General features: G+C 45.4%; 1 protein-coding gene across 1 annotated transcript in view; it reads right to left on the bottom strand.

The window, feature by feature from the left end:
- LOC111978197 (rho GTPase-activating protein 17-like) overlaps positions 1-13,994 on the bottom strand; it is a 47,456-nt gene that overhangs the window by 4,626 nt on the left and 28,836 nt on the right. The window contains 14 exon segments of the mRNA XM_024008114.2: positions 59-362; positions 364-413; positions 416-607; positions 1,135-1,307; positions 2,160-2,426; positions 2,870-3,020; positions 3,204-3,295; positions 3,617-3,730; positions 3,866-3,946; positions 4,118-4,199; positions 4,321-4,432; positions 9,017-9,144; positions 12,699-12,780; positions 13,276-13,344. Of these exon segments, the coding sequence (XP_023863882.2) occupies positions 59-362; positions 364-413; positions 416-607; positions 1,135-1,307; positions 2,160-2,426; positions 2,870-3,020; positions 3,204-3,295; positions 3,617-3,730; positions 3,866-3,946; positions 4,118-4,199; positions 4,321-4,432; positions 9,017-9,144; positions 12,699-12,780; positions 13,276-13,344 (1,897 nt within the window).

The following is a 13,994-nucleotide window of genomic DNA, read 5'->3' as shown; positions in this document are numbered from 1 at the left end:
CAACAACCAAATTAATCTCRTTTCATGGGAAAATAAAGCATCACTTGACCGGACTCACCCATGATTTTGTAGGCGGTGCTGCAGATCCCGTTGGTATCATTTCCCTGTGTGGGGGGCTGAGGTGGCGGAGGAATGTTGGGCCTGTTTCTGGGTTTGGGGACGGGGCGTGGTCGGGGGAGGGAGCCTGACTGGAAGGGCAAGGTGGAGGCAGGATGGGCACTGGGTATGTCCTGGGGGACGGTGGAGGGTGGAGGTGTGTCAGGCGGGGTGGGGGTGTCTGTTGGAGAATATTCCGCCCCCGGGTTGTCTCCTGTGGGATGGCTGAGGGCCCTGGGTTGGGACGGGGGGCTGACCTGTGAGGTGTGGGGGGCTGTGGGGTGGGTGGTTGGGGGCCTGGATGGAGGGCTGGTTGAGTGGCGGCGGGGGGTGGAGGAGGGCTGGGATGTGGGCAGGGTGGGGGAGGTAGGGGAGTGGCTTGAGGAAGAGAGGGGTCTGGGGGAGGGGTTGAGGAACTGGCCCGAGGAGGGGTTGTAGTTGGTGAGGTTACTGGGCTGGCCTGAAGGGGGGTTGGGCAGCTTGGGAGGGGCAGGGGCTGGCTTCTTTGTACCTGGATAGTAGAGAGAGGTTGACTTCAGAAAATATCTTGTGTCTACATATATTTGAGGCTACCTGAAATTGCATGTCTATGTCTAACAYGGGAGCTACACTGGGGTGTCACAGAAACGGCGGGTTTCTATCTGCTACACTGGACCCGTAACTATAGCCGGCCTGAGCAGAGCCCAAGACACTTTATGTAGTGTTCTTGGGCATGAGGCACGCGTTAAATTCTTAAAAAATAGAACCAGAGCGGGCCTCTCCCGGAACCGCGTTGCTTACACCCAGGTTTCATTCAAATGAATAGGTGCATCTCACACTCTGCAAAGGTGAGGCATCCAGTGTAGCATGCTTTTAAATCTGTCAAAATGTAACAATATAACTACCAGTGCAAATGACCTTGTAATAAGACTTACTAATGAAAAAGAACAGAATAGGTTCTTTATTCAAATTTCCTCATGATACCATATGCATATAGCTACAAATAAATGTCTAACAACCTAATAAAGGTGAGCGGAATTGCTTTAAGGAGTGAGTAACCTCTGCGCATCATGTGTGGACTGGGCCCCATGGATCCGGCCCCAGGGCCTACCACTCCCAGCTGTCCCCCTGCTCCACCTCCTCCTGCTGGGCTGGCTGTGCCCGGGTTGCCCCCTCCTGAACCGTTCCTCTGATGGAGGGTCTGGGTGGAGGTGGGGTCACGCTTTGGGTTGCTTAACAGACAGAGGTCACCATTGTAAGTACAGCACCCAGATATTAGTGTGGAGCTCTGAAGATATCCACCATGAAATGTAAAAAATGTTGAGTGAGCTTTTTCTCCTTAACTGCACTGGGCTGTTTCTTTGGTTTACCTTCTATATTCTAACCAATAGAACAGTCTGGAACTGACATTGAATAGAATCCTTTCATAAATTGATTCAAAAACATCCTTCAAAAAGTTACATAAGCTCAATGAGAGGACAGAAGTAATGGCCAAACAACATTTCCGAGGACAGAGCTTTGTTCAACAGTTTTCTGCTGATTCATGTGTTCTAGTGTGAGAGCAGAGGCGTGAGGGACCTCTGAGGATGGCTGGCTCACAGCAGCCATTGTTGTACAGAGCCAGTGGTCTGAACTGAGATGTACCCACAGTGTTATTATAATGATTATTTGTTAGTAGTTTGAGGAAAATGCAGTTAGACAGTGAAAGGAAAAGTTGAGTCAGAAAGGCGTGAGTGAGATTTTCTAGTATGGGTACCAGTCTGTTTAGCTAGTATTCCACTCCTGTCATGCTAAACTTTGGCATATGACAGAGTACAAGAAGTGGAATGTTAGCTAAACAGACTGGTACCCATACCAGTCATTTTCCACTCAAATAAAATATGTTTGAAATAGATTTTCTGAATTAGAATGAACATAAAACGTATATATTTGTACAAGAGCAGTGGCATCACCATAAACAGCGCACACACGCCTTATCAACAAATCATCATCAAAGATTGCAGTCAAAAGTGTGTTTTCTTATCATGCAGTGGAGTGGCATGCGTGTCTGTGCTCCCCAGTGCACTACACACCCACGCCCTTACCTGAGACCCTCCGTGGTAGTAGCTAGAAGCTGCTGCGCTGCCACCAGGGCAGCCATACCCAGTGCCAGGCTAGGCTGGCAGCCCTCCAACGCCATGCCCTCCGGCGGGGCCTGGAGCTCGGCCACACACCCCATGACCTGCCCAGGCCCTGGGGACTCCACCGGGGGTAAGGGGGGCAGGAAGGCGGGTGAAACATGCTGCTTTCTACCTAACGTGTTGCTGCCTCTACGGGGGATGGTGTTATGGTCCGACAGTTTGTTAGCAGAACTAGAGAGAGGGGAGAGGACAGCAGAGGCATGTTGAGAAAGACACCCACAGGACAGAATCACTAAGTCCCAGAGTAGGGGGAGAGAGTGAAAATAAGAGAGAAAAAGAGAGTGAGAGGTAGTCCACACCAAACAGAGAAAAAGGCATGTTAAGTAGATTGTTGTCTAAAGTTACAAAGACGCCTATAGTACTAAACATCCAGAAATAAGCTTCAAAAAGCCCCCATGTAAGTAGTGATAATCAGCAGAGCTACCAATCAAACCAAACATTCAAAGTGTAAATTAATTATTATTGAGTTCTAAAAGTGAAAATCCTTTCGATTTAAGTAGCATGATATCCTCTGCTCAGAGCACTGGCAGGTACAGGACCGGTCTTTGACCTTTCACCCCACAGCAGTCCAAAGTAGAGGGAATGAGCTACTAGTGATGGGGTGCTGTGGTTACCTGTCCTTGCGAAGGGTATCGTTCTCTGGCCCCACCATGCTACCAGGCCTCTTCCTCTCGATGGTGGAACAGTCGTACTCCATAGAGTGGTTGATGTGGTTGGAAGGAGGGGTGGGCATGGCAAACATCCCTGATACATTAAACTCCACATCTGTGCACACGGGGACAATAGGCAAGCAGAATTCCTTTAGGGGCCATTTTAAAGAAAACAACAGATCCATTTTTTTCAGTAGCCTAGGAATCAGATTTATACCACTGACATAGAAAGGAGACCAATGACCTCCCTTTTGAGGACCCAGTCAAAGTGGAAGGGTCAAAGGTCATATGTACATACCCTCAGGGAAGAACCAGTCAGCGTGTTGTATGATGGGTTCTATGATGGTCACCACGTGAACAGAGGTAGCAGCAGCCATCTCAGCTAGAGTGCTGCAGGCACACACAGGAGAGCAGACATGGTGTCAAACTCATTCCACGGACGGCCGAGTGTCTGCAGGTTGTCGTTCCTCACTAATTAGTAAGGAACTCCCCACACCTGGTTGTCTAGGTCTTAATTGAAAGGAAAAACCAGCAGACACTAGGCCCACCAGGGAATCAGTTTGACACCCCTATTACAGACAAACACTATATGATTTTGACACCGGGATTATGACACCAATTTGTGAACACAAACTTTAGTTTTTCAGTTTGAATAGTGAGTACTCCCCATCTCTCCTCCCCTCTCTCCCCTTTCCTCTCCTTCTTTCTCACCCCTCCATTTTGGCCCACAGCAGGTTTGGTCCCAGTACAATAGCGATGTTGCTAGGGGTCATCTTGTTGACCTCACTGTCCTGYGCCAGCTTGGACAGGAACTTCACCAGATACCTACAACACAGGACACAGAGACAGGCACAGGTAAGGCAAATGTTAGCTGTTAAGAAAAAGGGTAACATATTACACACAAGTTGTGTGAACCAGTCCATCTAAATCAAATCAAATCAAATTTTATCTGTTACCCACCTTAGGTTGGCTTTGTTGTTCTTTGGTAATTGATCACACACAACCCAGAGGGCCTGCAGTCGCTTGTCTGGCTCTGGAACACTGGGGAGAGACACAGAGGGACAATCTGTTTCATGGTTGCCATCATTTCACTCCTTTTTGACTTTTCATTTCTACTACTTCTCCTTTACTTTCCTTGGTTCCTTTTACAGCTACAGTATGTCTGCTATTGAATGGATGTCTGCTATTGAATGCAGTGTGGTGGTGGCTTACCTAGACGCCTGAATCCACTCGTCGTAAAGCTGGAAGCTCATCAGAGGTTCAGGTAGTTCTCTCAGGTAAGACTTCAGGGCTCCTGGAATGAAAGGACTTATGTGAGCAATGGTCTGACAATCATTTCAGTTACATTACTTGAAAACACTTCCTGAAACATGTATAAAACATGTATAATATGTGAGTGGGGGTTAGGATCGTACCAGCGACAGCGTGGGGGTCCGAGTAGAACTCCTCCAGCTGTGAGGTGGAACAGTCCAGAGCAGCCTTGAGCTTCTTCAGTTTTGAGGTCCCTGCTGCGATCCTGAAGAGGCCCTGGTACAACACACAGACAGGATGGATGAGACAGACAGGGATTAATCAGTACAGACACTCTGTACTCACTCTCATACAAACGCAAACACACTGACCTCTCTCATGCAATCACACACATAAAGCTTCTCCTCACACACACACACAAAACATAAACATCAATTCACACTCAAACAAAACCTCTACTCTCTCCCACCCAAACAGTCCCTCCTCTCACCACAGGCTATGTTCTGTGTTCACACATAGAATGAATGGGAACACAATATGGTGAGAACTAAACACAGTTGATTTAGAACCGTGCCAGCAAACAACACGCATAGCATGATCATTCGGAATTACAGTATAATTGCTGACATTTCTTTTTGTAATAATATATAGCTTTCTTTTTTTGCACACAATCCTGTCTCGGAGTTCTGACATGCACTGTCAACTGTGGAACCTTGTATAGACAGGTGTGCGCCTTTCCAAATCATGTCCAATCAATTMAATTTTTACCACAGGTCGACTCCAATCAAGTTGTAGAAAAATCTCACCGACGATCAATGGAAACATGATGCACCTGAGCTCAATTTTGAGTCTCATGGCAAAGGGTCTGAATACTTATGTAAATAAGGTATTTTTKAAATTATTTGCAGAAATGTCTAAAAACCTGTTTTCACTGTCATTATGGGGTATTGTGTGTAGATTGATGAGGGGGAAAAAAATGTCATCAATTTTAGAATGAGGCTGTAACGTAACAAATTGTGGAAAAAGTCTAGGGGTCTGGATACTTTCCGAATGCACTGTACAAATTTAGACTAACAACTTACAGACAAACAATGACTACATCTCCTCTGCCCAGACCAGCATGCTCACGCCCCCATCCCTAGTGCCTGCATTATTGTTGGCCACTTGGCCTTACATTGTACCAATGTGTTTCTCAGTCGCCCATGCTAATTCAATAATAAATCATTAGATTTTCCCATTGTGTTAATGAGGGCGGATTGATTGATTTCCAAGTTTTTAGTATACGTTTTTTCAAGATGAGTGATGAGAAGAGAATAGTCCAGCCCATTGGGTATCTCACTACATCCCCACATGCCATGTCTTGAAATATGCAGACAGACGMATTAAAAGTACATTTACATTGTAATACTTCTGACAGGGAACTTTCCAGCTCCCCCCACAACTTCTGGACTTTAAAGCATTTCTTACAAGTGGAAAGAACTCAGAGAAGGTCGCAGCAGATTTGAATGTTTTCGGCCCATGTCTCTTCATGTTTGTTAACATTTCAAAATGTATGGGATCAAATATGTTTATGGCCAGTTCTTAAACCTTTTAGATCTAACAATCTAAGCTAGATGCCCTCAATCTCACACAAATCATCAAGGAACAACTCTAAATCCGTAAACATGGGCACCCTCAGATATTATCCTGACCAACTTCCCCTCCAAATACACCTCTGCTGTTTTCAATCACTGCCTCATTGCCTGCATCCACTATGGGTCCGCGGTCAAACGACCACCCCTCATCATTGTCAAACGCTCCCTAAAACACTTCAGCGAGCAGGCCTTTCTAATCGACCTGGCCCGGGTATCCTGGAAGGATATTGACCTCATCCCGTCAGTAGAGGATGCCTGGTCGTTCTTTAAAAGTAATTTCCTCACCATCTTAAATAAGCATGCCCCTTTCAAAAAATGTAGAACCAGGAACAGATGTAGCCCGTGGTTCACTCCAGACCTGACTGCCCTCGATCAGCACAAAAACTTCCTGTGGCGGACTGCACTAGCATCAAATAGTCCCCGTGATATGCAACTTTTCAGGGAAGTCAGGAACCAATACACGCAGTCAGTTAGGAAAGCAAAGGCTAGCTTTTTCAAACAGAAATTTGAATCCTGTAGCACAAACTCCAAAAAGTTCTGGGACACTAAAGTCTAAAGTCCATCTGAGGCTAGGAAACAATGTCACCACCAATAAATCCATGATAATCAAGAATTTCAATAAGCATTTCTCTACGGCTGGCCATGCTTTCCTCCTGGCTACCCCAACCCCAGCCAACAGCTCCGTAGCTACTTGCCCAAGCCTCCCCAGCTTCTCCTTCACCCAAATCCAGATAGCAGATGTTCTGAAAGAGCTGCAAAACCTGAACCCGTACAAATCAGCTGGGCTAGACAATCGGAACTAGAGGTCGACCGATTAATCGGAATGGCCAATTAATTAGGGACGATTTCAAGTTTTCATAACAATCGGAAATCGGTAATTTTGGACGCCGATTTAGCCGATTTTTTTATTTTTTATTTACACCTTTATTTAACTAGGCAAGTCAGTTAAGAACACATTCTTATTTTCAATGACGGCCTAAGAACGGTGGGTTAACTGCCTTGTTCAGGGTCAGAACGACAGATTTTTACCTTGTCAGCTCAGGGATTCAATCTTGCAACCTTACGGTTAACTAGTTTAACGCTCTAACCACCTGCCTTACGAGGAGCCCGCCTGTTACGCGAATACAGTAAGAAGCCAAGGTAAGTTGCTAGCTAGCATTAAACTTATCTTATAAAAAACAATCAATCATAATCACAAGTTATAACTACACATGGTTGATGATATTACTAGTCCTAGCGTGTCATGCGTTGCATATAATCTGTCTCTTATACACATCTAGATGTGTATAAGAGACCGGGTGAAATTGTGTCACTTCTCTTGCGTTCATTGCACGCAGAGTCAGGGTATGTGCAACAGTTTGTGCCGCCTGGTTCATTGCGAACTAATTTGCCAGAATTTTACGTAATTATGACATAACATTGAAGGTTGTGCAATGTAACAGGAATATTTAGACTTATGGATGCCACCCGTTAGATCAAATACGGAATGGTTCCGTATTTCACTGAAAGAATAAACGTTTTGTTTTCGAGATGATAGTTTCCGGATTCGACCATATTAATGACCTAAGGCTCGTATTTCTGTGTGTTATTATGTTATAATTAAGTCTATGATTTGATAGAGCAGTCTGACTGAGCAATGGTAGGCACCAGCAGGCTCGTAAGCATTCATTCAAACAGCACTTTCGTGCGTTTTGTCAGCAGCTCTTCGCAATGCTTCAAGCATTGCGCTGTTTATGACTTCAAGCCTATCAACTCCCYAGATTAGGCTGGTGTAACCGATGTGAAATGGCTAGCTAGTTAGCGGGGTGCGCGCTAATAGCGTTTCAAACGTCACTCGCTCTGAGACTTGGAGTAGTTGTTCCCCTTGCTCTGCATGGGTAACGCTGCTTCGAGGGTGGCTGTTGTCGATGTGTTCCTGGTTCGAGCCCAGGTAGCGGCGAGGAGAGGGATGGAAGCTATACTCTTACACTGGCAATACTAAAGTGCCTATAAGAACATCCAATAGTCAAAGGTATATGAAATACAAATCGTATAGAGAGAAATAGTCCTATAATTCCTATAATAACTACAACCTAAAGCTTCTTACCTGGGAATAGTGAAGACTCATGTTAAAAGGAACCACCAGCTTTCATATGTTCTCATGTTCTGAGCAAGGAACTTAAATGTTAGCTTTCTTACATGGCACATATTGCACTTTTACTTTCTTCTCCATCACTTTGTTTTTGCATTATTTAAACCAAATTGAACATGTTTAATTATTTATTTGAGGCTAAATAGATTTTATTGATGTATTATATTAAGTTAAAATAAGTTTTAATTCAGTATTYTTGTAATTGTCATTATTACAAATACATTGAAAAAATTGGCCGATTAATCGGTATCGGCTTTTTTTGGTCCTCCAACAACCGGTATCGGCGTTGAAAAATCATAATCGGTCGACCTCTGGGACCCTCTCTTTCTAAAATGTTCTCTGTATATATCAACGATGTCGCTCTTGCTGTGGGTGATTCCCTGATCCACCTCTACGCAGACGACACCATTCTGTAAACATCTGMCCCTTCTTCGGACACTGTGTTAACAAACCTCCAAACAAGCTTCAATGCCATACAACACTCCTTCCGTGGCCTCCAACTGCTCTTAAAACGCTAGTAAAACCAAATGCATGCTTTTCAACCGATCGCTTCCCGCACCCGCACCCGCCCCCCGCCCGCCCGACTAGCATCACTACTCTGGACGGTTCTGACTTAGAATATGTGGACAACTACAAATACCTAGGTGTCTGGCTAGACTGTGAACTCTACTTCCAGACTCATTAAACATCTCCAATCCAAAGTTTAATCTAGAATCGGTATTCATATTTCGCAACAAAGCCTCCTTCACTCACGCCGCCAAACATACCCTCGAAAAACTGACTATCCTACCGATCCTTGACTTCGGAGATGTCACTTACAAAATAGCCTCCAACACTCTACTCAGCAAACTGAATGCAGTCTACCACATTATGTAGATTACATTTAAGAGGTTTTAAGTGCATTTTACGTTTCATGTTTGGGCCCTTTCCACAAAACGTTTCCGCATGGATTCATTCCATTTCATTCATCCTTGTATTATTTAATTCACGCATCCATATTTCAATTGCTTTGTCCTAAACTATGATCCCCCTTCACTTTCTCCCCCTCTACCTCGCTCCCCCAATGCTTCAATCCATCCACCCCTTTCTCCCTACCTCCTCCTTCATGCCAGTCTCCAGCAGCATCATGATGCAGGCCTCTAAGGGCAGAGCGATCTCTCTGCTGCTCCTCTTCAGATGCTCCTCCAGCCCCGTCCCAAACGCTGGCTTCTCTGTCCACGAGTCTGACGGGAGAGAGAGAGAGTGGTAGCACTGTTAGCATGGGGATAACAAAACTAAAGTTGTTACGGGTCTGCAGAAAGAGAGGGCGGTAGGATGACTGTGGATGAGAGGTTAGGAGGCTGGGAATGGTAGATTTCTAGGTCAACAACGTCCCCTCTGGCCAACCATCAGTCACTCACTCCTCCAATAGATATATCTGTAAATAATAACCGCATTGTTTCCATCCATGGCTGTGTTGGGGAGTTTCTGTGCACTCAGTGGAAAGGAAAGCCCAGGTAGATCTGATGTGTGGAATGTTTGAGTCATCATAAACCACATGCTGGGAGAGAAGGGTTGATTTAGACCACACTCTTGTTTACTGGAGAAAAACCAGCCTGCAGAACACAGAGGGAAAGGGAGAGAAAGCGGGYGAGAGAGCCCATACTAAAAAGAGTGGAAACAGCTAAATGAATGCCTTCCCTGCAATCATTTTCAGTCCTACAGGAACAATAAGCAATAACCTACATGACACAGCCTGCCAGATGCCTTCAGACATCATTTAGTAAAAATAAGCAAATACTTCAACCGAGAGATGGTTGATGTGCCACTTTAATATAGTTAGTTATAAGTGATTGAAGTGGTCTAACAAATAAACAAGATGCAAGCAGCTGTAGACTATGCAGGCAGGGTGACAATAGCCTAGACCAGTGGTTCCCAAACTTTTTATAGGCCTGTACCCTTTCAAACATTCAACCTCCAGCTGCGTACCCACTCTAGCACCAGGGTTAGCGCACTCTCAAATGTTGTTTTTTGCCATCATTGTAAGCCTGACACACTACACACTACATTTACTGGTGGGGATAGTGGCAGCAGCCCCAGCTTAGATATTCAACATACTTCTTCTTATTCCGCCGCCTACTCCTCCTACAGCCTTTATGCTAGAAACGCCGTTCCAACTTCAGAACGTGCGGAATGGTCTGGATRGAGTTGCTTGTATACAACTTCTGCCTAGAAGGCCAGCATGCCGGAGTCGCCTCTTCACTGTTGACGTTGAGGCTGGTGTTTTGCGGGTACTATTTAATGAAGCTGCCAGTTGAGGACTTGTGAGGCGTCTGTTTCTCAAACTAGACACTCTAATGTACTTGTCCTCTTGCTCAGTTGTGCACTGGGGCCTCCCACTCCTCTTTCTATTCCGGTTAGAGCCAGTTTGCGCTGTTCTGTGAAGGGAGTAGTGCACAGCATTGTACGAGATCTTCAGTTTCTTGGCAATTTCTCGCATGGAATAGCCTTCATTTCTCAGAACAAGAATAGACTGACAAGTTTCAGAAGAAAGGTATTTGTTTCTGGCCATTTTGAGTCTGTAATCGAACCCACAAATGCTGATGCTCCAGATACTCAACTAGTCTAAAGAAGGCCAGTTTTATTGCTTCTTTAATTCAGCTGTGCTAACATAATTGCAAAATGGTTTTCTAATGATCAATTAGCCTTTTAAAATTATAAACTTGGATTAGCTAACACAACGTACCATTGGAACACAGGAGTGATGGTTGCTGATAATGGGCCTCTGTACGCCTATATAGATATTCCATTAAAAAAAATCAGCCGTTTCCAGATACAATAATCATTTACATTAACAATGTCTACACTGTATTTCTGATCAATTTGATGTTATTTTAAAATTGACAAAAAAAATAGCTTTTCTTTCAAAAACAAGGACATTTTTAAGTGACCCCAAACTTTTGAACGGTAGTGTAGGTACGTGGTTGCAATGTGCATCAGTGTCTTAATAGCGCGATTTGCCAAGGCAGGATACTCTGAGCGCAGCCCAATCCAGAAATCTGCCAGTGGCTTCTGATTAAATAACATTTTCACAGAACKGCTTGTTGCAATTTCGATGTGGCTCTCTTGTTCAGATATCGATAAGTGGACTGGAGGCAGGGCATGAAAGGGATAACGAATCCAGTTTGTATCATCTGTTTTGGGAAAGTACCTGCGTAATTGCGCACCCAACTCACTATATCACATTTGACATTGTCCGTAAGCTTGAGTTCATTTGCACACAAAAAATCATACAATGATGGAAAGACCTGTGTGTTGTCCTTGTTAATGCAGACAGAGAAGAGCTCCAACTTCTTAATTATAGCCTCAATATGTCCCGCACATTGAATATAGTTGCGGAGAGTCCCTGTAATCCTAGATTCAGATCATTCAGGCGAGAAAACATCACCCAGATAGGCCAGTCGTGTGAGAAGCTGAAAGTGAAAATTATGGTGAGTAAAGAAAACATTAAGCTAGTCTCTCAATTTAAAAAAAAYAACGTGTCAATACTTTGCCCCTTGATAACCAGCGCACTTCTGTATGTTGTAAAAGCGTTACATGGTCGCTGCCCATATCATTGCATAATGCAGAAAATACTTGAGAGTTCAGGGGCCTTGCTTTAACAAAGTTAACCAGTTTCACTGTACTGTCCAAAACGTCTTTCAAGCTGTCGGGCATTCCCTTGACAGCAAGAGCCTCCCGGTGGATGCTGCACCGGGAGCAACTGCTTGCACGCGCGTTACCACTCCACTATGTCTCCCTGTCATGGCTTTTACGCCATCAGTACAGATACCAACATGAGCAGCAGCTACGTTTGGCTACATACAGACCATTAGCGGAATTCCCACGAGAGAGTAATGGTTAATGTGATTGGATGTGAATGATTTGACGAGGCTACCTGTATTTGACATTGTGTGGTTATTTCACTGAACACTAYATGGTTTAATTTGATTTTTGGCAGTGAAACGAGGCTACTCAGGCGAGAAAAAACCTCACCCAAATCTATAGCCCCGTTGGAATATATAAATGGACTGTTTGAAAATAAAATACAATAAATAAAATCAATGTGAATCACATTTTTATTTGGCGTACAACCGATGGCATTGCGCGTGCCCCAGCTTGGGATACCTGGCCTAGACCTAGATGGTAACTTAAGACTTTAGCCTGACCCAACAATATCATCACGGTACTAATGGACAGAGTTCCTGTGTCACGCTCAGTTAAACCTTTATGGGTCTGAAGGAAAAAAGAGCCTGTGACGAGAAATAGAAAGAGGTTTTTAGAAGGAGGAGGTGAGGACTGGTCTGTATCTCGCTGAGAGGGATTTTAGAGGGGAGTAGGACAGGATGGAGGAGGATAACTTCTGGGCAACTTCAACCAGCACAGGGAGAGGGGAACTGGGCTGTACTGCACCTGGCTACGAGAGGGGAACTGGGCTGTACTGCACCTGGCTACGAGAGGGGAACTGGGCTGTACTTGCACTGGCTACGAGAGGGGAACTGGGCTGTACTGCACCTGGCTACGAGAGGGGAACTGGGCTGTACTGCACCTGGCTACGAGAGGGGAACTGGGCTGTACTGCACCTGGCTACGAGAGGGGAACTGGGCTGTACTGCACCTGGCTACGAGAGGGGAACTGGGCTGTACTGCACCGGCTACGAGAGCGGAACTGGGCTGTACTGCACCTGGCTACGAGAGGGGAACTGGGCTGTACTGCACCTGGCTACGAGAGGGGTTTTGGGGGGAGCAGTATAGTGTACCTTGCTGTGCTTGTATGGTTGGCAGGACACTCTCGAGGACAATCAGAGACTTTCTATGGTAATCAGCTTGGGCCTCTAAGAGCTGGGAACACAACAGAACAGTGTGGAGGAGGGAGAGAGAGAGAAAAGGAGAGTGTTCGAGCGAGAGAAAAGGAGAGCAAGCGAGAGAAAAGGAGAGCGAGCGAGAGAAAAGGAGAGCGAGCGAGCGAGAGAAAAGGAGAGCGAGCAAGCGAGAGAAAAGGAGAGCGAGCGAGCGAAAAGGAGAGCGTGCGAGCGAACGAGCGAGAGAAAAGGAGCGAGCGAAAAGGAGAGCGAGCGAGAGAAGGAGCGAGCAAGAGAAAAGGAGCGAGCGAGCAAGAGAAAAGGAGAGCGAGCAAGAGAAAAGGAGAGCGAGCGAGCGAGAGAAAAGGAGAGCGAGCGAGCGAGAGAAAAGGAGAGCGAGCGAAAGGAGAGAAAAAGAGAGAAAAAGAGAGAAAAAGAAAGAGAGTCAGTCAACAATGAGAGGAACAACAAACCAAACAAACTGTTCACCAGTCACCAAAAAGCTATGAACATTCCCACACACACTCTGATTCACCATTACGTAGTAGCAGGCATAGTCCCCTTCCTTTGAGAAGAAATTGTACATGTCTGCAGCCAGTTGATCCTGAGAGAGAGGAGCAGACAAGAGATCATTAGAGGCAGATGACAGAGAAGGACCAACTCTCAGGACGTAAACATGTGATCCATCAACAGTAATTTCACTATAAAAGGCAAATTCCTGCCTGTTTTATATCGACCTAAACCCATCCACCTCTCTGGTCTCCTTATATCAAAATCCAATCAAGGATCAAGGATTGGTGGCAGCTCTGTTAGTGTTAGCGCTAGGTAGGGTCATTAGGCCTTCCACAGTGACTCATAAATCTGCCTGCTGTTCACAGGGCCAGGGTATAGTAGCAGTGTAGAGCAGGGCTGAACAGGCCTGGAGCGCAGAGGAAGGAAAACACTGAATCATGTAGCTTCCTGGACAGAAGACCTGACACACACCACTAACTCAAACTAACTCAAAACACACAATACTCTCAGTCCGCAGCACTTCGCAGAGAGAGAGAGGCACGCACACACAGCTGACTGGGCATTCCTTCTTCCTAAATCAAACAGCCATAACAGTACTGGGCATGGAATGTCCATTTCTGTCCTTACCTTCTAATGTCAAAACTTTCCATAGTGTCACTTCCTCTTCTCCTCATGTGAGCAACTACCATTCATCTGGGATTGAGGCCTGTGATTTATCCTAATTCTTATAGCAGAACGTCA

This window comes from Salvelinus sp. IW2-2015, linkage group LG18 (genome assembly GCF_002910315.2).
Source record: "Salvelinus sp. IW2-2015 linkage group LG18, ASM291031v2, whole genome shotgun sequence".
NCBI classification, from domain to species: Eukaryota; Metazoa; Chordata; class Actinopteri; order Salmoniformes; family Salmonidae; genus Salvelinus; species Salvelinus sp. IW2-2015.
This window is presented reverse-complemented; position numbering and strand designations above follow the sequence as displayed.